Below are 25,399 nucleotides of genomic sequence, written 5' to 3'. Positions count from 1 at the left end.
ACGATGAAAGGTGGAGCAGGATTGATAAATCCATTAAAGATACTGCAGAAGAAATAATAGGCATAAGAAGGAACAGAAGAACCCAGAAATGGTTTGAAGAAGATTGCAGGTCAACTACAGAGGAAAAGAACAGGGCACGAACAAAAGTACTACAGAGAGAAACCAGAAGACATGTGGAACAATATAGAGAATTAAGAAGAAGAGCTAACAGACCATGCAAGAGAAAGAAAAGAGAGTGGACTAAGGAGAAATTTCAAGAACTAGAAGAGTTAAAGGAACAGAGTGAAATAAGGAAGTTCTATCGTGCTGTAGGAAAATAAAGAACAGACTCCAGCCAAAAATAAAGGCATGTTCCAGTAAAGATGGGAAAATAAGGGGGGAAGAACGGATAGTGGGAAGATGGGCAGAGTACGAGGTGTGGCTAGAAAAAAACCGGACTAGTACTGGTGAAACAATAAAACGAATGCAATAAGGCTGAAAGTCGCGTGGCCTGTCATGTGACTCTCGCTCCGCCTACTGCTCGAGTTTCATCTGCCTCCTGCACTCAGTCTGCCCGTGGCGTCTGTTTTAAGTAGTTGACGTTTTGTCTGTGCGTCGGAAAGTGTTGAGTGTACAGAAAGAACAGCGTGTTAACATCAAATTTTGTTTCAAACTAGGAAAATCTGCAAGTGAAACGTTTGTAATGTTACAACAAGTGTACGGCGATGATTGTTTATCGCGAACACAAGTGTTTGAGTGGTTTAAACGATTTAAAGATGGCCGCGAAGACACCAGTGATGACACTCGCACTGGCAGACCATTGTCAGCAAAAACTGATGCAAACATTGAAAAAATCGGTAAACTTGTTCGACAAGATCGCCGTTTAACAATCAGAGCAGTGACTGAGTTAACAGGAGTTGACAAGGAAAGTGTTAGGCATATTCTTCATGAAAGTTTCAACATGAACAAAGTGTGTTCAAAAATGGTTCCAAAGTGTCTCACAATTGAACAGAAGGAACGCCGAAGAATGATTTGTTCTGACATCCTGGAAAACATTGAAAGTGATCCCACCTTCTTACATAATTACTTGCGATGAATCGTGGTTTTTTACTTACGATCCCGAAACTAAACGCCAATCGACGCATTTGAAAACTCCTGGTTCTCCACGACAAAAAAAAGCACGAATGTCAAAATCGAAATTCAAGGCAATGATGATTGTTTTTTTGACATCAAAGGGATTGTGCACATTGATTGGGTATCAGAGGAACAAACAGTGAATCAGCATTACTACATTAGCGTCCTGGCTACCCTACGTGAGTGAGTACGGAGAAAACGGAACGATTTGTGGAGAAAAAAGTCATGGATCCTTCACCAAGACAATGCCCCACCTCACAGTGCGTTGTCAGCGAAGAAGTTTTTGGCAAAACACAACATTCCCATCTTAGATCACCCACCCTACTCACCTGATTTCGCCCCCTGTGACTTTTTTCTTTTCCCTAAAGTCAAGTCAGCTTTGAAAGGAACTAGATTTGAGACTGTTGAAGCAGTAAAAGAAAAAGCGACGGAAGTAATGTATGGACTTACCGAAAATGATCTGCAGCATTGCTATGAACAGTGGAAAATTCGTATGGAGCGGTGTAGAGACCGAGGAGGAGAGTACATTGAAGGAGATAACATGAAATTGTAAATAATTGTAAATAAATGTTTTTTCCAGCATCAGTCCGGTTTTTTTCTAGCCGCACCTCGTATTTCAAAAATACATAGCCTAGAAGACGAAGCGATAGCTGATGAGGAGGAAACACATGGAGCTGGAACTAGACAATGATGCCAATGAGGCAAGAAGACCAACACTAAAAGACGTCTCCCAGGCTGTGCTGAAGACAAAAAACAATTGAGCCCCTGGGGAAGGAATTAATAAAAACTGATGGTGAGGCTATAATAAAGGAACTGTACACATTAATATCAGAGATATGGGAAGTAGAAGCCTTAAAAATTGGCCTCACAGTAAATGAAACAAAACAAAACAAAATATATAATAATGTCACAATTGGAGGCCAGAAGAACCCCTAAAGACCTATTCATCAATGGGAAATGCTTCAAGGAGTGTCCTCTTTTTATCTACTTGGGAGCCCTAATAACAAATGATAACATTATTGGACAGAGTATAAAGGTAAGAATACAAGCAGGAAACAGAGCTTCATTTAGAAATGTGCTACTTTTCAGAAACAGCCTTGTTACAAGAAAAACAAAATTGTTACTGTATTACTCCCTAGTCCGCCCAGTTATCGCATATGAATCAAAGGTATGGATGTTAACAGAATATGATAAAAATGTATTAGGAACCTCTGAGTGGAACATACTACACAAAATCTATAGTCCAATAATAGAGGAAGAAGGCTGGAGAATACACTACAATGCTGAATTACAAGTGTTAATACAAGGTAGGGGCATAGTAAAAGTTGTGAAATTGCAGTGAATACGATGTCTGGGACACAGGGAAAGAATGGCAGAGAATAGAATTCTGAGGAAAATGATGGATGGTGTGATCCATTAAGCTAGATGAAAAGTGAGACCTACAATAAGATGGCCTGACAATGTAATAATGGACCTCACCAGTATGGGAGTCCAGGGGTGTAAAAGAGCAGCAAACAACCAAGCAACCAAGAAACAGGGAGGAAGATCGTTGAAGCCAAGGCTCACCAAAAGCTGTAACACTACTGAAGAACAATAATTCTGACTTCTGGGGCTGTATCAGGCACCAGGTCCCCACTCCCACCACCATCACCACCCCTTAATTTATGGGAATTGCTTGATCTGTGCATACATGACACCTGACGCTACATGCACCTGGAAACCTTCAAGAACTTATTGAATCCATACTGTGCAGAAACGTTGGGTGGATGAACACACTGTTAAGCAGGTAGTCATAAGGCTCATCAGTGCATGTATTAAAACTGGGAACTGCAGTGGACTGAAGAAGCAAAAAAGTGTTGGATCTGACAAATACACTTCTCGAGTTTGCCTCTGAACAATATTTCATCATGCAACTACTTGACATCATCAGGTGGTGGTAGCTGCTGCTGTCACTGCTGTGAGGTGTGACTGACGAGCTATGGAGCTATATTTGCAGGCCACAAGTTGCTATCACCTTGGGCAATGTGATACTGTCTTACGCTCTTTGGTGCACAGAGCACATGTGGTCACAGATGCTGACAGTCTACCTGGTGAGCTACAACACCTAACAATGATATTCTGACAGAATGGCTATTCCGATAAGGCAGATATGCTGTGCATTCCATTGTAAGCAAATTCGAAGCAGGAATGTAAATGAAGATGTGGAGGCACCCACTGCAATAGTGTTCTTGCCCTATTTTGGCGGCATGTCAGCAAGAATAGTAAGAATCCTCAAAAGGCGTGACATAAAGTGTGTTTTCAGTCACCATCAGAATTGAGGAATTTATTGTGCTCAGTGAAAGATGACCTTTGCCTTAGGAAACGTGGTGTGTAGAAAATCACATGCCAATGTGGAAAATCTTATATTGGGCATACATGCTGAACTGTGCAAGAACATTGCGCTGAAAACCAATGTCATACATGACTGGGCAACCTGATAACTCTGCAGTAGCAGAGCATTGCCTGGACATGGGACATCGTGTGCTGTATGAAGAGACTGAAATTTTATCCCCAGTGTCATGTTTCTGGGACTGTGTTGTTATGGAGGCCATGCATATCCATACGACGGACAATCTTATCAATAGGGTTGCAGGTTTTCAACTAATCACCACCTGGAATCCAGCACTGGCTGCTGTTAAATCAAAACAGGGAAAATAAGACCTGATTCGTCATGTGATGCAACACACAACTGAGATTTAATTCAGCCTTTAACCATGGGAGGGTCCAGCAGCACAGTCATCGCCCACAGTGCACACGTGGGTGGCCTTTCTGCGGCTCCCAGCACTGGGGTACTAGGAGTGCTGCTTTCCCCCAACTATGAGCGGCTCATCGCACACACTTATTGCCTTCTCCTGCCATGATAAATTTCACCACAATTGTGTGATTTTCATCAGTCGTGCCTTGCAGCAGTGACAGCAGCAGCTACCACCACCTGATGATGTCAAGCAGCTGCGTCAATGAAATATTGAGTGAGTTTCACAATACAATTCAGTGGCAAACCCGAGAAGTGTATTTGCAACAGATACATTGGGAAAGCATGAAACGTCACATAGAGTATTGCATTTTGTTTATATTACTATCAATTCAGGGTTGGCTGATGTTTGTGTGCAAGATACTGCAGTTCTTCAAAAGAAATGATATGCTAAGTCATTCTTTGATTCCATTTGGTGAACTGCAAGAAAGCACACATCTTCCCATGTTCTTGATGGGATAAGTAGTATGTTGATGTTTGCTACTGTTTGACACATCATTATTATAATATTATGACTTACCAAACGGGAAAGCGCTTTCCCGTTTGGTAAGTCACAGCACCTTTCTTAATATTTTTTTCCCATGTGGAATGTTTCTTTCTTTATATTTATAATATTATGAAGTAGTCTTGCATTCTGCAGCTGTGCATTGGCATCAGCTATTTGCAACACATGATAATTTTTGCCGGACTGGGACTTGGACCAAAATTTCCCACTTATCACAGTCGGTCACCTCTGATGATATGAGGGAAATCCAGGTTTGAGTCATGGTCTGGCATAAAATTCTGTGTATGCATGTCTAAAGGACAGTGTAATGTAAAGGTGCATACACTGTATAATTACAAACATTATAACCATCAACGATTACTATAATACTATCAGATAAGAATGAAATAACAACAGTAGTGCCATTTTGGACTTTACATTGTTTTATTTGTGTCAAATCAGGAGGTGGTTACAACCAACCAAAAGCAATATTGTGTATATTACAACGAAGTGACAAAAAGTCATGGGATATCTCCTAATATTGTGTATGACCTCCTTTTGCCCAGTGTAGTGCAGCAACTCAGCAAGTTGTTGGAAGTTGCCTGGAGAAATATCAAGCCGTGCTGTCCCTGTTGCCATCCGAAACTGCGAAAGTGCTGTTGGTGCTGGATTTTGTGTACAAACTGACTCCTTGATTACATCCCATTTATGTTTTGACGGGATTCATGTCTGGTGATCTGGGTGGCTGGATCATTTGTTCGAATTGTCCAGAATGTTCTTCAAACCAATTGTGAACAATTGTGGCTCAGTGATGTGGTGCACTGTCATCCATAAAAATTCCATTGTTGTTCCTTCAATAGCTGCAGATGGTCTCACAGTAGCCAAACGTAACAGTTTCTAGTCTGATTGGTTCAGTTGAACCAGTGAACCCAGTCCATTCCATATAAATGCAGCCCACACCATTATGGAGCCACCAACAGCTTGCACACTGCTTGTTGACAACTTGGGTCCACGGCTTTGTATGCCTGCACTACATTCGAACCCTACCATCAGCTCTTACCAACTGATATCAGGACTGATCTGAGAAGGGTACAGTTTTCCAGTTGTCTTGGGTCCACACAATGTAGTCACAAACATTGTTGCACCATTAGTGAAGGAACTTGTCGGTTGTCTGCTGCCATAGCCCATTAATGACAAATTTTGCTGCACAATCCTATGGATATGTTCGTTGTGCGTTTCATATAGATTTTCTGTAATTATTTTGTGCAGTGTTGCTAGTCTGTTAGTACTGACAACTCTACACAACCACCGTTGCTCTTGATCGTTAAGTGAAGGCTTTCGGTCACTAAATTCTCCGTGATGAGAGATAATGCCTGCAATTTAGTATGCTCAGCACACTATTGACACTGTGGTCCTCAGAATGTTGAATTCCCTAACAATATCCGAAGTAGAATGTCCCACACGTCTAGTTTCAACTACCATCCCACATTCAGATTCTGTAATTCCCGTCAAGTTGAAAACCTTTTCACATGAGTACGAATGACACCTCCGCCAAGGCACTGCCTTTTTATACCTTGTGTACATAATACTACTGCCATCTGTATATAAGGTGTGTCTAAAAAGGCATGAAATACATTCTTTTTAAATATTTGTTGGCAATATATTTACAAAGCTTTAAAATTCTTCAAATTTGTTACATCTAATATTTTTTCCAGCATTTCACCCACGATGATAAGCCCCCTGGAGGGCCTCGACTGGAACCTCATTTAAGAGCATTGTAACAGCCTTTTGGATGCCCTGAGTGTGGTTTCAATCCTGGGGAACAGGAAGAAACTGGCAGAGAGAGATCAGGACTGTAGTGTGGCTGCAGCAGCGTTGGCATATTGTGCTTGACCATGTACTCGCGGGTGCACAGAGACGTGTGGCTGGGGAACTGTTGTGATGCAGCAGTCAGGTAGTGGCAGTGTCTTTTCGCACTCGGAGGACCCAATTCTTAATCTTTCCAGTACGCTGAAATAGTGCATCACACCATTGCTTTCAAAGAAGACATTCAGCATCATTCTCGCCTTGTATTTGCTCATCCTTGCCTTCTTGGGTTTTGGGAACTCTGGGGTGTGCAATCCTGAACTCGGACACTTCGTGTCCGGGTCACCACTAATAATGTTGTCCAAATAATTTGGTTCAATGTCCATACATTCTAACAGTTCACTCGTGGTCAACATTCGATTGGCCTTTTATTCGTCTGACGGAATTTTCAGCAGTAGCGTGCTGCAGACCTTTCATTTGTGCAGTGCCTCCATAACAGTACTGAGCACAGAATTCTTTGGAATGTTCAGTGTCAGCTAAAAACCAGACACTCAGTCAGCAGTTCAGAATTCGAAAATTAACAAATACAATTCACATTGTCTTCATTTTTGCTTGTTTGATGGTCTTCCAGAGTGAGGATCATCATTTACCCATTCCCGGCCATCCTTAAACTTCTTCAACTGCCTCGTAACTTGCACATAACTCATCAGACTCCCTGTAGGCCTGCTTTAACATTGCACGAGTCTCGGAAGGCTTTGTATCAAGCTTTGTGCAAAATTTGATCACCAAACATTGTTCGACTGAACCAATCTCTGCGTGTCGTGACAAGGTTGCGAAACAGAGGTGCACTTATTCAATGATGATGATGCTACTGGTGCTTGGAGCAGTTTGAGCTTTGATGTGATGTAAAGTTGGAGGTCTGCTCCCCACTCAACCCACTCGACCAGAGTGCACAGTGATCAATAGTGTCATGGAAAAAAGAAATATTTTCTGATTTCTTGGACATGCCTTGTATGTACATATCACTGTATGGGGCTTTTGTCACCTCAGTGTATTGTATTTGGATGTACTTTAATAAAAGAATTTGTAAATAGAGTGTGGATGTGGGAGTTAGATTGCAATGTACATTGCAATCTATCTTTATAAAGGATCATAGAGGTGCATTGATGTAGGTATTGTACCCTCTTCCCCTGAGAGTGAAAATGTCCATTGCAGTTAACAATAAAGATAAAATTATAAACATAATTGCAATCTTTTATCTGGAAAAATACTCTGTATCACTTTATGAACACTTTTGCCGCAAATGATAATTTCTATCGTCATCTAAAATATTCATATTTGCTCCTAGAACTTGCAGTATGTTGCTCCAGTCTTTCAGATCTACCCAGAAATCATTTTCCATTGTGTCTTGAAATCAAAGAACTGAAATATGCATATAGAAAGAAGGTTTTTGCATAGAATTAGTGCAAGTGTAGCACATTGGAGGTCCCAGATGTAACAAATGAAAATCTACTGATGCGTACATTGAAAGAAAACATATGCCATTTTTCAGACAGATGAAGGTGAGGATGACTTGAAGAAGGGTACACAGCTCTTGGAAATTTATGCACTGGAAATTCAAATGTACACTGCCCAGAAGAATAACAAAAAACTAAAGACGTTGTATGAACAGTCATTGCACATAAAATCTGCCATTCCCCATCCACTGATCATGGGTGTCATAAGAGGTGGGTACATAATGTATTACTGGATGTCACAGTCCAAACTTTTTTAATTTCTGGTTCTTTGCACATAGCTATCTAAACCCACAGTGCATGGTTGCACTGCTCCATTTTTGTAGCTCAGTATTGAAAGAGTTGGAACCCATTCACTGCTCTACAAATAGTGTCATCAGTTTTGAAATTGAGATGCAGAATGTGATGCCTGTGATGTTTCTGGATTTTGATTCAATAGTTTTAATGTTTTGTATGTAAATTTAGCATAACAGTTAATTACACTGCAATTTACTGGTTTACTTATATTTTAAACAAATTCTGGAACAGTGTCATGTTTTACATATATGTTTATGTTTACAATATTAAAATATTTGCACTCATTTTAGAATGTGGGGGTAAAATGCATCTGAGAGAAGGAGAGTTTGAGAAAGCACACACAGACTTCTTTGAAGCTTTCAAGAATTATGATGAATCGGGCAGTCCACGTCGTACTACATGTCTAAAGTACTTAGTGCTAGCAAACATGTGAGTATACGGATATGTCTTAATTGATGTATCTAAGTTTTCTCCAGTTGCATTTGTGAAAATAGTGAATGATAAATACTACCTACTTTGCCCATGAAACATGGTCTGAATAATGAAGCCATAGATTTTTATTTGCAAGACCATAATACTGCATCTGTGTTGCATCTTCTAGTAAATAACCATTCTGATTTTCTTCTTTACAGGTCTAATTTGTATAAATTTTTTTGTATATGGTCTCTGTAGTTGTGAGAATTCATTGTCCTTACTCCTGAAAATTTTAACAGTGTTAACAATAAATTTTTCCTGCTGTTGTGTAGGAATTTTGTCTGGTTGACATAGAGAATCAGTAATGTACAGTCCCTGAGCATATTAATATGGATTCTTGTTGCTAAAAGGAAGAAGAAAATTAAAGAAGACACAATTTTCTTTCTTCTCATCACCAGTGTGAGCTAGTTGTGTTAGGTATATGGTGGCAAGTATATCTGTCTTAAAGAACTGTTTTCGTCCAAAATCAGATAACTGGAAAAAGAACCCCCCTTAAACACAGTAGCCATACAAGATGTTCTCTTTTTTCCTCTTTTCGACACTTTCAACTCACCATTTGAGACATCTTGTTGTAATACTATATAATTGAGTGAGATCCAACACTGATTAGAGTTGAAAGTATTTGCCCCCAAGACAAATTTAATGAAACAGCAGACTTAAATACGATGTCAAAATCGGAGAAATTCCTCTAAGTATAACTTCAGGAGTTTTGGGGTGCTCTCATTCTAAATTACACAGTTCTGTTTACAGGTACCAGCTAAAGTCTTAACACTAGGGCTGTATAAGTGGTCAAATATTGAAGTTTCATCTATGTGAAGTTATTCTTTTTCTTTGAAATTTTGCAACTCGTACTAAGCTTCACGCTTCAATGGAGATTTCCCTGATTATATTAAGACCTTAACCTTACTCATTGGTATTATTTCTCACTACACTCCTAGAACTGTGACAGCAGTCATTCTGACAGCTTAACACAGGCTCGTCCAAACTGTGCCTCTGGGGCGCTAGCATCCGCGATCGCCCGCAGCCAGCGCCCCAGGCGAATTCGTATGTTGTCGCAGTAGGCGAACTGTGTCGCTTAGCTGGTCATTTAAATATTTTGAACATTTCACTCCAATGGGAAAATCACTATGTCGTTGATTTAGTGCAGACGATTCAAGCATTTAAAAAAAAAAAAAAAAAAAAAAAAAACTTATTTTGTGGGAAAAACAATTGCACGAGAAGAATTGTGGACACTTTCCTGCACTAGACAGCGTTAAAGAAGATGTGAATTTTTCAGATTATGTTGCATTCATTTGCGAATTACAAGAATGGTTTGAAAACAGATTTTTTGAGATAAGTGAGCTTCAATCGGCCTTATATATATTTGTTCGTCCGTTTTCCCTTCGGCATAGGATGTCTCACAAGTGCTTCAACTAGAGCTGATTGACCTGCAGTGTCTTCCACGAGAGAAATATCCTCTTTTGCACAAGCACGCGGCCTAAGTTCTCTCAATGTTTGGTTCCACGTATATCTGTGAGCGCTTTTTCTCTCTTTTAAAGCTTGCTAAAACTAAGAACCGTTCATTACTTGGCGATAAAAATTTGACCAATTCTTTGAGGTTATCAGTCTCAGGAAATATTGCACCAAATATTGACAAAACAGTTTCCTCGAAAAAGAAAAAAGTGTAAAATGTTAATTATCTTCTTTAACAATGTTGACTGTAAGAATTAAAGAGCTTTATAACCTTAATTCTATTTTTAATAAGTTTTCAAACTTGGTCGGTTAAAATTATTACGTACAAAACAGCAAACTAAGGATCAGATTTCTAAACTCTGGAAGGGGATACAAAGAGATGTAGCCCGAAGTATAACAAAAAATATTTACTTGTAACTGCTAACAGTAAGAATGAGTCACTATATCCCTTACATAAAGTTATTTCTACAATAGAATATTTATTACTCTAGTTCATTTAAGAAACTGATATATTTTTCAGAAGACGCCTATCGTACATATGACGAGTGTGCATGTGGAGTACTAATAGAATGAACCTGTGGGTCAGAAAAAAACTAAGATGTTCTTTGATTCTTGTTTTGGATATTGTTGTCTAAAGCTTTGCGTAGTAATTCTGCCACACGAACTCTAATTGTTACCTAAACGGTAAATGGTTTGCTTGTTTTACCGCTCATCGGCTTCTTTTACAGAGGTGCGCTTCCTCTGTTACGGTATTATTTTTTGCGTTGGATCTGACTGCGGGACAGTCCACCGCAGAACAGTGCTGTGCAGTCTCTCTCCCTCTCCCCCTCCCTCTCCCCCTCCCCCTCCCCCTCCCCCTCCCCCTCCCTCGCTCGCTCGCTCTTATGCCGACACTAGCGACACACGGTCGCGGATGGGGCGCCGAACTACACTGCCTGGTGCCTGAGGGGTGCGGGCGCGACAGCCGGGCGCAATTCTTGGATGAGCCTGGCTTAACATGTCATTACCCCCCCTAAGTCTCCAGAGACTTCTGCAAATGCATAGATTTGCAGAAGAAGATTCTGCAGTTTTTGGCCAAAGCCTTTTTTGGAAAAGAAAGAAGGGAAAAACACACACACACACACACACACACACACACACACACACAGAGAGAGAGAGAGAGAGAGAGAGAGAGAGAGAGAGAGAGAGAGAGAGGGAGGGGCAGGCAGGCATGCTTCATGCACTGATGACTGCTGTCTCTGGCTGCTTTAGCTGGTCTGCAACTGTTGCACTGAGTGAATATAGCAATCAAGATGGTGCCATCATGATTAAAATAAAACTGTGTATGGAGACAGAAACCCATAGGAAACTAGGAAACAGTTTTCTATGCTCATGCCTCTCATTTGCACCAAGGGAACTGCTATTGTTAGATTATTTTGTTCAGAATACTAGATCAGAAAAAGTTTTCATAATTATAAGGTGAAGGAAGAGATTTAAAGACATTATGAAATTTTTTCACTTCGGTATTTTGGAACAAAGTTCAATAAGATTCAAAGCAGACAGCTATACTTTGATTTCAGTTGTTTGAAATTGTTTCATTGAAAGCTATTCCCTGCTTTACAGTCTTGGATAAATCATCAGAGTTGAGAAATAACTCTTTCTTACTAGGACAAGAAACTGATTTGCACAGTACATAGCTCCTAAGCCAGATAAATTTGGCATCAAAATTTGATTAGCAGCAGATGTAGACATTAAATCTTGTTCAATGAATTTCCATTGCTGGAAATCGATAATTTCGTGTGTCGGTGGTCTGGGACATGTCTTTCAATTGCACCCCACTTTGGTGACGTGGGTGTCTCTAACCTATTCCATTTATCTGACTGGGAAAATGGGACCTGCAGTCTAATGCAGAATCTGAACCATGTGTCATTTCTGGTGAATCTTCAAGTCATTGAGAGGTGAAGGCTAGGCTAAAGACACAGGAAAAAAAATCCAAAGTCTGACTACGATTTGATCCCACAGTGTTTCAGTTTTGAGGTGCAAGCTATACCACTAGACCACCAGGCCCAACTTGGAAGTGGACAAACATTGACCAGAGGATCAAACACGTTCTGAATACATTTGCAATGAAGCTTATGGCATCATACCTTAGATGTGGATAGAATGTGACACCAGAAAATGTTTTCACATCTTTGCACATCACTGTTACATCTGATAACAATGGCATAATGCTAGTGAATTGTTTGGGTAGAGAAATACCAACATCTGGTGGTAGTCAGGTCCTCATCATCCTCCTCCTCCTCCTTTCCAAAGATTGGTTTCATGCAGCTCTCCATGCTGGTTTATATTGTGCAAGTCTCATCTCTGAATAACTGCTATAGCCTACAACCATTTCAACCAGCTTGCTGTTTCCATGCCTTAATTTCCCTCAACACACACTTTCCTTCATGCATCAATATGCGGTCTATCAACAGATTCCTTCGTTTTTTTGAAGTTGTGCCATAAATCCCCCCCCCCCCCCTCCTCTCTCTCTCTCTCTCTCTCTCTCTCTCTCTCTCTCTCTCTCTCTCTCTCTGTCTGTCGCTTCTTCAATTCTGTTCGGTACCTCCTCATTAGTTACTTGATCTGCCCATTGTTCTACAGCACCATATTTCAAAAGTTTCTATTCTCTTCTTGTCTGAACCACTTATCCCCCATGTTTCACTTCCATCAGACAGCTACCTTCAGAAAAGACTTGCTAACGATTAAATTGATGTTAGATGTTAACAAATTTCTTTTTTTATGAACACTTTTTGTGCTGTAGTCAGTCTGCATATTATAACCAACACAAGTTATTTTGCTGCTTTAACAGTAAAACTCACCTACTAAATTTAGTATCTCATTGCCAAATCTTAACTGCCTCATCATTGCCTGATTTAATTCTACTAGATACTATTACCATTGTTTTACTTTTGTAGATGTTCACCTTATTACCTTTCTTCAAGACAGTGGCCATCCAATTAAACTTCTCTTCCAAGTCCTTTGCTTTTTTTGTAATAGAATTAAAGTGTCATCAGCAAACCTCAAGGTTTTTATTTTTTCTGCCTGAACTTTAATCCCCCATCCAAATATCTCCTTGGTTTCCATTGCTGCCTGCTCCATCTACAAAATGACCACTGCTTCTTTCATGCCTTTCAGCTCTTACGGTTGCAGTCTGGTTTCTGCACAAGCTGCAAAGACAACCTGTCATTCTCTGAATTTCATCCCTGCTAGCCTCAGATATTTCAGGAGTGTATTCCAGTCAACCTTGTCAAAACCTTTCTCCGAATCTACTAATGCTATAAACATATGTTTGCCTTTCTATACATTTTCTTCCTAGATAAGTCATAGGGTTAGTATTGTTTAGCATGTTTCTATATTTCTCAAGAAATCAAGCTCATCCTCCCTGAGTTCCATTCTTCTGGAAATGCAAGGGTTGTTTGAAAAATTCTTGGAACAGAATAGAAGAAAAAGTACTTACATCATTTAAACTTTTTATTTTTAAATGTATTCTCCTTGCAGATTAATGCACTTGGTCCAACAGTGTTCCAGTGCCTTGATCCCATCTCAAAAATGAGTTTCCTCCAGGCCTGCAAAATAGCTGTCAACTTCGGCTATCAGTTCTTTGTTTGAAGTCAATCTTTGCACACCAAGAAAAATTTTCCGTTTTTGGAAGAGATAGAATTCTGATGGAGCCATATCAGGTGAATTAGGCAGGTGTGACAACAGTTCATACCTTAGTTCATGTAATTTTCTCATGGTGATGGCACATGTTTTTGATCCAGCGTCAATAGTCACGACACCGACCTTGCAGATAATTCTTTTAATTTCTAATTCTTCAGTTAAAATGTGAGATCCCCTTTCAGACGACATGTGGCAAGCGTGAGCAATTTCACGCACTTACAATCGACGATCCTCCATGACCATTTTGTGCACTTTTGCAACGATTTCTGCAATAGTGACATCTTGGCCAACCACTGCGTGGATCATCATCTAAGCTCTCCTGACCGAATTTAAATTCATTTGTCCACTTTGCGACAGTTGAATATGAAGGAGCAGAGTCCCCCAGTATATCCTGGAAATTGGCATGAATGTCCTTTGCTTTCATACCTTTCTTTACAAAGTACTTAATCACTGCTCGAGTCTCTCTCTCTCTCTCTCTCTCTCTCTCTCTCTCTCTCTCTCTCTCTCTCTCTCTCTCTCTCTCCCTCCCCCCCCCCCCCCCCATTTTTCCCCCCTCATCTTCGCAAATCACTACACAGGAACAACAGAAGAACCACATCACCACCACAGCTCTCTTCCAAGAGCATTGACATGGCACGCTTTTACAGGCAACAGTACAATGAATATCGTGTAAACAAGTTGTTGCGCTAGGGCTGACCTCTTGTGGTGATTCCGAGAACTTTTAAAACCACCCTCATAATTCATATCAGTATTTTAGGAGTGTGACTTATTAAAGTGATATTTTGGCAGTATTCATACCGGTCAACACCTGCTTTCTTTGGAATTAGGATTATTACAATCTTCTTGAAGTCTGAGAGTATTTCCCCTATCTCACATATCTTGTGCACCATGTGGAATTGTTTTGTCATGGTTGGCTCCCACAATGATCTCAGTAATTTTGTGGGATTGTTGTTTATTCTATGGGCATTGTTTCAAATTAGGTCTTTCAGTGCTTTGTCAAATTCTTCTTGCTGTATTGTATCTCCCATCTCTTCTTCATCTGCTCTCTCTTCTCTGTTCATAATATTGCCTTAAAGTTAATTTCATTTTACAACCCTTCTAGATATTCCTCCTGCCTTTGTTGCCCCTTCTGTGCTTAGTGTACTGGCTTGCATCTGAGCTCTTGATATTCATGCAGCTGATTCCGTTTCCTCCAAAGATCTCGTTAATTTTCCTATTAGTGGCATCTATGCTTCCCTCAGTTATACATACTTATGTAGTCTTGCATTTCTCATCTAGCCATTCCTACCTCACCATTTTGCACTTCTTGTCACTTGTTTTTTTAAATGCTATATGCCCTTTTGCTGCATTGTTGTATGTTCTTCTTTTGCCAATTAAATTAAATGTCTTGTGGGCTAGCCAAGAATTTCTACTTGATTTTTTTTTTTTTTTTTTTTCTTTTTTCCCCCATTTGCATATTTGGTCCTCTGCTGACTTCACTATTTCATCTCTCAAAGCTACCCATTCATCTTCTGTTCGTTCCTTACCCCTATTTTTGTCAGTTGTTGCCTAATGCTGCATTTAAAACTCCAAACAACCTCTGGTTAATTTCATACCTTCCTGCAATTTCTTCGATTTTAATCGTACTTCATAATCAATAAATTATGGTTTTGAAATCTCTGTCTCACTATTATATCATCTACCTGATACTTTCAGATGTCGACAGATCTCTTCCATGTACACAGTCCTCTTTCGTGGTTCTTAAACCAAGTGTTAGCAGGGATTAAGTTATGTTCTGTGCAAGACTCTGCCAGAAGACTTCCCATTTCATTCCTTTCCTCCAGTTCAGGTTTTGCTATGAATTTTCCTTCCCTCCTTTGTTGTACTATTGAATTCCAGTCCCCCATCACAATGAAATTTTTGAATTATGTAAATAATTTCTTTTATCACTTCACATAGTTTTGGCATATAAACTTGTACTGCTTTGGTGTGTTGTGGCTTATGTCTCTTGGCTGTGAAAATGTGTTAACTACACTGTTCCTAGAAGCTTACCTACAATCATATTTTTCTATTCATGATTAGACTTTCTCCTTCATTACCCATTTTGGTTTTATATTTATAACACTCAATTAACGTATTCTTGCAATCACAGTTCACCAATTCCAACTGTATTCGACTTCAACCTATCTGTTTTCCTTTTTAAATTCTCTATCCTACATACCTAATTAAAGTATGTACATTTCATTCTCTGACCCATAGAACTGCAGATTTGTATAACTTAATAAGAACATCCTCCTGAATAGTCCCCACCTTGAGATCAGAATATTTTGTCCAAGAGGCTGTCATCATTATTTAACTGTACAGTAGAGCTTGCATGCCCTTGGGAAAATGACAGTTGTAGGTTTCCTTTGCTTTCAGCCACACCAACATCATTAAGAACCTCGAAAACACCACTATATGAAATTGTTGTTGTGAAACATGGAGAGAGTCGATCCTTTTATCAAGGCAGGAACATAATAAAACACTCGTTCTCAATATTCATTCAAGTGTAGTTTTTGGGATTGATTCAGAACAGTCTTATAGAAACTGCAGCTCTTTATTATAAAACAAAGTATTGAGTGTTTACAGGGTATTTGGAAATTCATGTTTCAAACTTCTATGACTTGTAGAGGAGAGTGAGTACATAATACTTTGAATAGGGACCCATGTTCAGGAATGTACAGTTTCCGTTCCACAATGGTTTCAATTCAGATGTTTAATTCATCCACTTCTGCTTGGGGAATTGAATCAGGCATGATGCAGTGAAACTATTACGTATGAAATATAATAAAGCATCCATTTATCACTTAAGCACATCTGTTTGTGTTTGTATTGACACTTAAACATTACACGTTTACATTATTGCAAAACAAAACAAAACAGGACCCTACATACCATACATACAGTACGAGCTTTGCAAACTGTCTGCTCACATGTACAAAGCACGCAGCTCACTAAATTTAGAGGGCTTGGGCTCACAGGACATTTCTTTAGAAATCATGAAAATTTTTTTTAGTGGGGGGGGGGGGTTCATTTTACAGGACCCTCATGGAGAACAGCAGTGGTAGGCATAGTTTAACCTTTGCTTCTCAATAAATGTAATTTTCCTCATCATCTGTCTCTAAAACTTGGAGAATAGGCACTGAAAGCGAATTTAGCTTAAGTTGTCTCCAAAAAGTATGACAGATTTGTACTGTATATAAACAGTTTTAAGCACCATGTATTCAGATCCTGGTTACTTACATGAGATGATTACTTAAAATGTGGTCTGTACTCAACAATTAACATTCAATATGTAGGCCCCTGTAACCCCCCCCCCCTTTCTCTCTCTCTCTCTCTCTCTCTCTCTCTCTCTCTCTCTCTCTCTCTCTCTCTCTCTCTCTGTCTCGGGTGTGTGTGTGTGGTTTTTTTTCTCAGTGAATTAGTGTCGTAGATTACTTATTTCACATAGAAGTCTGCGTACTGTCTCTTTATTTATTCAATGATAATGAGACTAAATTCTTTCGACAAAGTTGTTGTGTCTTTCAAGGCCATGTGTTGACAGATTGCCTGTTTATTTCTGGTTTTGGATCTTGCTCAACATTTAATGATTTTCCTGGTGTTTTACCGGCACAGGTGGCCGGCATTGTTAAAGGTTCACTCTTCATTGCTGTTGCTGGACTGGAGCCAAGCCTGCAGGCAGTTTTTGTATGTACCGGTTGTGCCAATCCCCGAGGGCTTTTCCCTGGCTGTTGCTGTTTTGATACTCCCTGGCTTATGTCTTGGTCCCAATAAAAAAGAAGAAATCATAGAGGCAAATGATTCTGGATACTTTTGCTACAGTGAACAACCATCGAAGGTAGCTGGGGAAAAACGATAGTGGTAATGGCCAAGAGAAAGCTCCCAGATGTTGACACAGCGGGTGTGTGTAATCTCCATCTGCAGGCTTGATTCTAGTCCACCGCTAGGAATGTAGAAAAACCTTGTGACATTGCCAAACTCTCATGCTGCATAAACATCGGGAAACCAGTTGAACAAATGTTGGCTGAAGACCCCAAGACAGAAGCCAATAGACAGTTTGTCTGATTCTTTTTGATTGGGACATCAATATTATAGAGGTGTATGTTTTATACATATTAGAATTTAACATCCACAGAAATCATTGTGGATATTGTAGCTTCATCTCTAAAATGAATGTATCAATATAGCTCAGAGTTTGTCACCTAGGTACTGTTAGATAATTGTTCCTGTACTGTGCATGAAAAGGATATGCTGTATCTGATATGATGCATTGTGTGTTCTGTTCTGAAATTTGTATTAATTGTGACTTCTGTTTGCAGGCTTATGAAATCTGGAATCAATCCTTTTGACTCCCAAGAGGCAAAGCCATATAAAAATGACCCAGAAATATTAGCAATGACCAATTTAGTTTCTGCATACCAAAATAATGATATCAATGAGTTTGAGACCATCCTCAAACAGAATAGACGGAACATAATGGATGATCCATTTATCCGAGAGCACATTGAAGGTATGTTGATTTTTCTTCTTCTTCATACATGAAAAGTACATATGTTTTGAAAATATTCATGCTGATATCATTGCTTGAATGTAAGTATTTTGTAGCATTTGATCCCTAAAAATAAATTTATGACAAAAAGCAACTTCTCTGAAGTCCATCCCAAATCCTGTATCATATCAGTAACACTCTCTCCCCTATTTGGATAATACATAAGTGCTGCCCTTCTTTGAACTTTTTCAATGTACTCCATCAACCCTATCTGGTAAGGATCCCACACCACGCAGCAGTATTCTAAAAGAGGACGGATAAGTGTAGTGTAGGCAGTTTCCTTAGTAGATCTGTTATATTTTCTAATTGTCCTGACAATAAAATGCAGTCTTTGGTTAGCCTTCCCCGCAGCATTTTCTTTGTGTCCCTTCAAATTTAAATTGTTCTTAATGGTAATTCCTCTTGTAGTTGTCTCATCAAATATTGTTCATATTTTACTTTCTTCATTTATTTGATGCAAACTGTTACATAGCCACTGTTTTGAATATCATGTTAATGTTAAAATGCAGTACCACCACACACTCAAAGATTGCATTTACTGTATGTTCTCTCAAACACCTCAATTTTCCTGCATTTAGTTATTTCTGTTTGTCTTACTGATATTGGTTAAGTTCCTTAAGTATTCTGTAGTTACACTGATAATTGTTTCTTATTTTGATTGGTTTGTGTAACACTCTCCATGTTTCATACCTCCTGATGTAGCCTTGTCTAGTACTAATTTTATTTTATCTTAGTAGTTTTGTTCATTAATAGAAAGTGTTATGTAAGCATGCTGTTCCTATTTTGTGTTAAAGATTTTCCTGTCTACGCCAGTCTTATTTATTTACTGTTCAATTTTTACTTTTTCATTGCATTGCCACCACACTGTCAAAGATGTTACTGTATGTTTGTGCTTCACTCCAGACATGTTACTTCTCTTCCAATGTTGTTTGCAAACATTGTAACTTCTTTGGTGACAATACTCTGTAAATAGAGTATTGTCACCAAAGAAGTTACAATGTTTGCAAACAACGTTGGAAGAGAAGTAACATGTCTACTCTGTAAATCCTCCCCATGAACCATGGACCTTGCCGTTGGTGGGGAGGCTTGCGTGCCTCAGCGATACAGTTAGCTGTACCGTAGGTGCAACCACAACGGGGGGGTATCTGTTGAGAGGCCAGACAAACGTGTGGTTCCTGAACAGGGGCAGCAGCCTTTTCAGTAGTTGCAAGGGCAACAGTCTGGATGATTGACTGATCTGGCCTTGTAACAATAACCAAAACGGCCTTGCTGTGCTGGTACTGCGAACGGCTGAAAGCAAGGGGAAACTACAGCCGTAATTTTTCCCGAGAGCATGCAGCTTTACTGTATGATTAAATGATGATGGCGTCCTCTTGGGTAAAATATTCCGGAGGTAAAATAGTCCCCCATTCGGATCTCCGGGCGGGGACTACTCAAGAGGATGTCGTTATCAGGAGAAAGAAAACTGGCGTTCTACGGATCGGAGCTTGGAATGTCAGATCCCTTAATCGGGCAGGTAGGTTAGAAAATTTAAAAAGGGAAATGGATAGGTTAAAGTTAGATATAGTGGGAATTAGTGAAGTTCGGTGGCAGGAGGAACAAGACTTCTGGTCAGGTGACTACAGGGTTATAAACACAAAATCAAATAGGGGTAATGCAGGAGTAGGTTTAATAATGAATAGGAAAATAGGAATGCGGGTAAGCTACTACAAACAGCATAGTGAACGCATTATTGTGGCCAAGATAGATACGAAGCCCACACCTACTACAGTAGTACAAGTTTATATGCCAACTAGCTCTGCAGATGACAAAGAAATTGAAGAAATGTATGATGAAATAAAAGAAATTATTCAGATAGTGAAGGGAGACGAAAATTTAATAGTCATGGGTGACTGGAATTCGAGTGTAGGAAAAGGGAGAGAAGGAAACGTAGTAGGTGAATATGGATTGGGGCCAAGAAATGAAAGAGGAAGCCGCCTGGTAGAATTTTGCACAGAGCACAACATAATCATAGCTAACACTTGGTTTAAGAACCATGAAAGAAGGTTGTATACATGGAAGAACCCTGGAGATACTAAAAGGTATCAGATAGATTATATAATGGTAAGACAGAGATTTAGGAACCAGGTTTTAAATTGTAAGACATTTCCAGGGGCAGATGTGGACTCTGACCACAATCTATTGGTTATGACCTGTAGATTAAAACAGAAGAAACTGCAAAAAGGTGGGAATTTAAGGAGATGGGACCTGGATAAACTGAAAGAACCAGAGGTTGTACAGAGTTTCAGGGAGAGCATAAGGGAACAATTGACAGGAATGGGGGAAAGAAATACAGTAGAAGAAGAATGGGTAGCTTTGAGGGATGAAGTAGTGAAGGCAGCAGAGGATCAAGTAGGTAAAAAGACGAGGACTAGTAGAAATCCTTGGGTAACAGAAGAAATATTGAATTTAATTGATGAAAGGAGAAAATATAAAAATGCAGTAAATGACGCAGGCAAAAAGGAATACAAACGTCTCAAAAATGAGATCGACAGGAAGTGCAAAATGGCTAAGCAGGGATGGCTAGTGGACAAATGTAAGGATGTAGAGGCTTATCTCACTAGCGGTAAGGTAGATACTGCCTACAGGAAAATTAAAGAGACCTTTGGAGAAAAGAGAGCCACTTGTATGCATATCAAGAGCTCAGATGGAAACCCAGTTCTAAGCAAAGAAGGGAAAGCAGAAAGGTGGAAGAAGGAGTATATATAGAGTCTATACAGGGGCGATGTTCTTGAGGACAATATTATGGAAATGGAAGAGGATGTAGATGAAGATGAAATGGGAGATACGATACTGCGTGAAGAGTTTGACAGAGCATTGGAAGTCCTGAGTCGAAACAAGGCCCCGGGAGTAGACAACATTCCATTAGAACTACTGGCAGCCTTGGGAGAGCCAGTCCTGACAAAACTCTACCATCTGGTGAGCAAGATGTATGAGACAGGCGAAATTCCCTCAGACTTCAAGAAGAATATAATAATTCCAATCCCAAAGAAAGCAGGTGTTGATAGATGTGAAAATTACCGAACAGTCAGTTTAATAAGTCACAGCTGCAAAATACTAACGTGAATTCTTTACAGACGAATGGAAAAACTGGTAGAAGCCGACCTAGGGGAAGATCAGTTTGGATTCCATAGAAATGTTGGAACGTGTGAGGCAATACTGACCCTACGACTTAACTTAGAAGAAAGATTAAGGAAAGGCAAACCTACGTTTCTAGCATTTGTAGACTTAGAGAAAGCTTTTGACAATGTTGACTGGAATACTCTCTTTCAAATTCTAAAGGTGGCAGGGGTAAAATACAGGGAGCGAAAGGCTATTTACAATTTGTACAGAAACCAGATGGCAGTTATAAGAGTCGAGGGACATGAAAGGGAAGCAGTGGTTGGGAAGGGAGTAAGACAGGGTTGTAGCCTCTCCCCGATGTTATTCAATCTGTATATTGAGCAAGCAGTAAAGGAAACAAAAGAAAAATTCAGAGTAGGTATTAAAATCCATGGAGAAGAAATAAAAACTTTGAGGTTCGCCGATGACATTGTGATTCTGTCAGAGACAGCAAAGGACTTGGAAGAGCAGTTGAATAGAATGGACAGTGTCTTGAAAGGAGGATATAAGATGAACATCAACAAAAGCAAAACGAGGATAATGGAATGTAGTCGAATTAAGTAGGGTGATGCTGAGGGAATTAGATTACGAAATGAGACACTTAAAGTAGTAAAGGAGTTTTGCTGTTTGGGGAGCAAAATAACTGATGATGGTCGAAGTAGAGAGGATATAAAATGTAGACTGGCAATGGCAAGGAAAGCGTTTCTGAAGAAGAAAAATTTGTTAACATCGAGTATAGATTTAAGTGTCAGGAAGTCATTTCTGAAAGTATTTCTATGGAGTGTAGCCATGTATGGAAGTGAAACATGGACGATAAATAGTTTGGACAAGAAGAGAATAGAAGCTTTCAAAATGTGGTGCTACAGAAGAATGCTGAAGATTAGATGGGTAGAACACATAACTAATGAGGAAGTATTGAATAGGATTGGGGAGAAGAGAAGTTCGTGGCACAACTTGACCAGAAGAAGGGATTGGTTGGTAGGACATGTTCTGAGGCATCAAGGGATCACCAATTTAGTATTGGAGGGCAGCGTGGAGGGTAAAAATCGTAGAGGGAGGCCAAGAGATGAATACACTAAGCAGATTCAGAAGGATGTAGGTTGCAGTAGGTACTGGGAGATGAAGAGACTTGCACAGGATAGCGTAGCATGGAGAGCTGCATCAAACCAGTCTCAGGACTGAAGACCACAACAACAACAACAACAACAACAACAACTCTGTAAACGTCTGAAGATGGCCTTGTAAGCCAAAAACCAGCTAACACAATATAAAAATAATATTGTTGAACAAAAGCAAACTGGTGCTTTTCATTTATTATAATGTTGTTCCACCAAGAACCGACAGAAGATTCTGTTAACATGCATTCAGTTGAATTTAGGGCCTTTAGATTTGACTGATTTATCATGTAACCAAAGTTTAACGGATTCCTTTTAGCACTCGTGTGGATGACCCCACACTTTTCATTATTTAGAGTCAACTGCCAGTTTTCAAACCATGCTGTTGTTGTTGTTGTTGTTGTTTTTGTTGTGGTCTTCAGTCCAGAGACTGGTTTGATGCAGCTCTCCATGCTACTCTATCCTGTGCAAGCTTTTTCATTTCCCAGTACCTACTGTAACCTACATCCTTCTGAATCTGTTTGGTGTATTCATCTCTTGGTCTCCCTCTACGGTTTTTACCCCCCGTGCTGCCCTCCAATGCTAAATTTGTGATTCCTTGATGCCTCAGAATATGTCCTACCAACCGGTCCCTTCTTCTAGTGAAGTTGTGCCACAAATTTCTCTTCTCCTCAGTTCTATTCAGTACCTCCTCATTAGTTATGTGATCTACCCATCTAATCTTCAGCATCCTTCTGTAGCACCACATTTCGAAAGCTTCTACTCTCTTTTTGTCTAAACTACGTATCGTCCATGTTTCACTTCCATACATGGCTACACTCCATACAAATACTTTCAGGAACGACTTCCTGACACTTAAATCTATACTCGTTGTTAACAAATTTCTCTTCTTCAGAAACGCTTTCCTTGCCATTGCCAGTCTAGATTTTATATCCTCTCTACTTCGACCATCAGCTATTTTGCTCCCCAAATAGCAAAACTCCTTTACTATTTTAAGTGTCTCATTTTCTAATCTAATTCCCTCAGCATCACCCGACTTATTCGACTACATTCCATTATCCTCATTTTGCTTTTGTTGATGTTCATCTTATATCCTCCTTTCAAGACACCATACAGATATCTTTTCTAAATCATTTTGCAATTTGTTTCGATCTTCTGATGACTTTACTAGTTGATGAACGACAGCATGATCTGCAAACAGCCTAAGACGGCTGTTCAGATTGTCCCCCAAATTGTTTATATAGATAAGGAACAGCAAAGGACCAATAACACCCCTCTGGGAATGCCAGAAATCACTTCCATTTTATTTGATGACTTTACATCATGTACTACGAACTGTGGCCCCTCTGACAGGAAATCACGAATCCAGTCACATAAGTAAGATGATATTCCATAAGCATGCAATTTCACTGCAAGCCGCTTGTGTGGTACAGTGCAAAAGCCTTCCAGAAATCCAGAAATATGGAATCGATTTTAAATCCATTGTCAGTAGCACTCAACACTTTGTTCGAGTAAAAATCTAGTTGTGTTTAACAATAACAATGTTTTCTATATCCGTGTTTTATGTCAGTTGATTGTTTTCTTCGAGGTAATTCGTAATGTTCGAACACAATATACATTTCAAATTCCTGCTGCATATTGACGTTAATGATATGGGCCTGTGATTTTGTGGATTACTCACACTAACTTTCTTGAATATCGGTGTGATCTGTGCAACTTTCCAGTCTTTGGGTACAAATCTTTCTTCGAGTGAATGGTTGTATATGATTGTTCAGTATGGAGCTACTGCATCAGCATTCTCTGAAAGGAATCTGATTGGTATACTGTTTGGACCAGAAGACTTGCTTTTATTAAGTGATTTAAGTTGCCTCACTACTCCGAGGATATCTGCTTCTATGTTACTCGTGTTGTCCGCTGTTCTTGATTCAAATTCTGGAATACTTACTTCATCTTCTTTTGTGAAGGCATTTCGGAAGGCTGTGTTGTCAAATTAAACTGTCTAGTGGGTGAAAGTACTGATCCTTGCCATATTCCGTGACAGTCTTGATTTGCACAGCCCCTGCTTCCCAAAAGAATGTCTTCGGCTTCATAAGAAGCATCTTTGTCAGCCATATGTCATGTGTGATCAGCAGAAATGTACTTATTAACAGTCAGTGTTCAGTTTCTGTAAGGAAAGTTTAGAATCACCTGTGTAGTGATACCTTACTAGCCTAGTAATTGCACATTTGTCTTTAGTTTGTAGTAAATTTGGTATCATCTTTTCTACTGAAGAATGGAAGTTTCATTCTCATAACCATTCACCCGTGAACTATGGATCTTGCCAAGACTGCATGGTTTGTGTACTTCAGTGATAAAGATAGCCAAACTCTAGGTGCAACAACAACAGAGGCTTGTATGTGGAGGGGCTAGATAAACCTGTGGTTCATTTAGAGGGGAGGTCTTTTCAGTAGTTGCAGTGCCAACAGTCTTCATGATTGACTGAGTGTAGTCATGTAACATCAGCCAACAAGACCTAAGTTGGTACAGCAAACGCATTGTTGGGTTTGACCTACCATTTCTCCTCTAAATTTTGCAGAAATGTGGATCATTTGGGGAAGGTCACCCAACGTGATGTACATTCCACCTTTCGTGCCTTCTTTCTTTGCACTCTTCCATTCTGGCAAAAGTAATACACTGAAGAGCCAATGTGGTAACCATCACTCTGTGTGTGTGTGTGTGTGTGTGTGTGTGTGTGTGCGTGCGTGCGTGCGGGTTCATTGGCGCAGCACGTAGTGGTAGTCATCAAGTACCTGTATCAAGTGGCCGCACAGCCCCAGCAGTATCATCTGTAGGAAAGGATAATTACAATGCAGAGTGATGTGGCAGTCTTTCCTTCATGCTTCTCACATGGAATCTACGATTTTCTGTCGACTTCGCACTGGTCACACTTGGCTGATCCATGGCCACATCCTATGACATGAGAAT

At 39.7% G+C, this 25,399-nt stretch overlaps 1 protein-coding gene across 1 annotated transcript in view; it reads left to right on the top strand.

Annotated features, from left to right (window-relative positions):
* The window catches only part of LOC124799259 (COP9 signalosome complex subunit 2), a 101,761-nt gene that overhangs the window by 42,457 nt on the left and 33,905 nt on the right, over window positions 1-25,399 (top strand). The window contains exons 5-7 of the mRNA XM_047262822.1: window positions 7,747-7,921; window positions 8,296-8,434; window positions 17,950-18,140. Coding sequence (XP_047118778.1) covers window positions 7,747-7,921; window positions 8,296-8,434; window positions 17,950-18,140 — 505 coding nt within the window. The remainder of the gene's footprint in view (window positions 1-7,746; window positions 7,922-8,295; window positions 8,435-17,949; window positions 18,141-25,399) is intronic.

The sequence above is a fragment of the Schistocerca piceifrons genome, chromosome 5, assembly GCF_021461385.2.
Source record: "Schistocerca piceifrons isolate TAMUIC-IGC-003096 chromosome 5, iqSchPice1.1, whole genome shotgun sequence".
NCBI classification, from domain to species: Eukaryota; Metazoa; Arthropoda; class Insecta; order Orthoptera; family Acrididae; genus Schistocerca; species Schistocerca piceifrons.
Note: the sequence above shows the minus strand (reverse complement) of the source record. Positions and strands in the feature narration are given on the sequence as shown.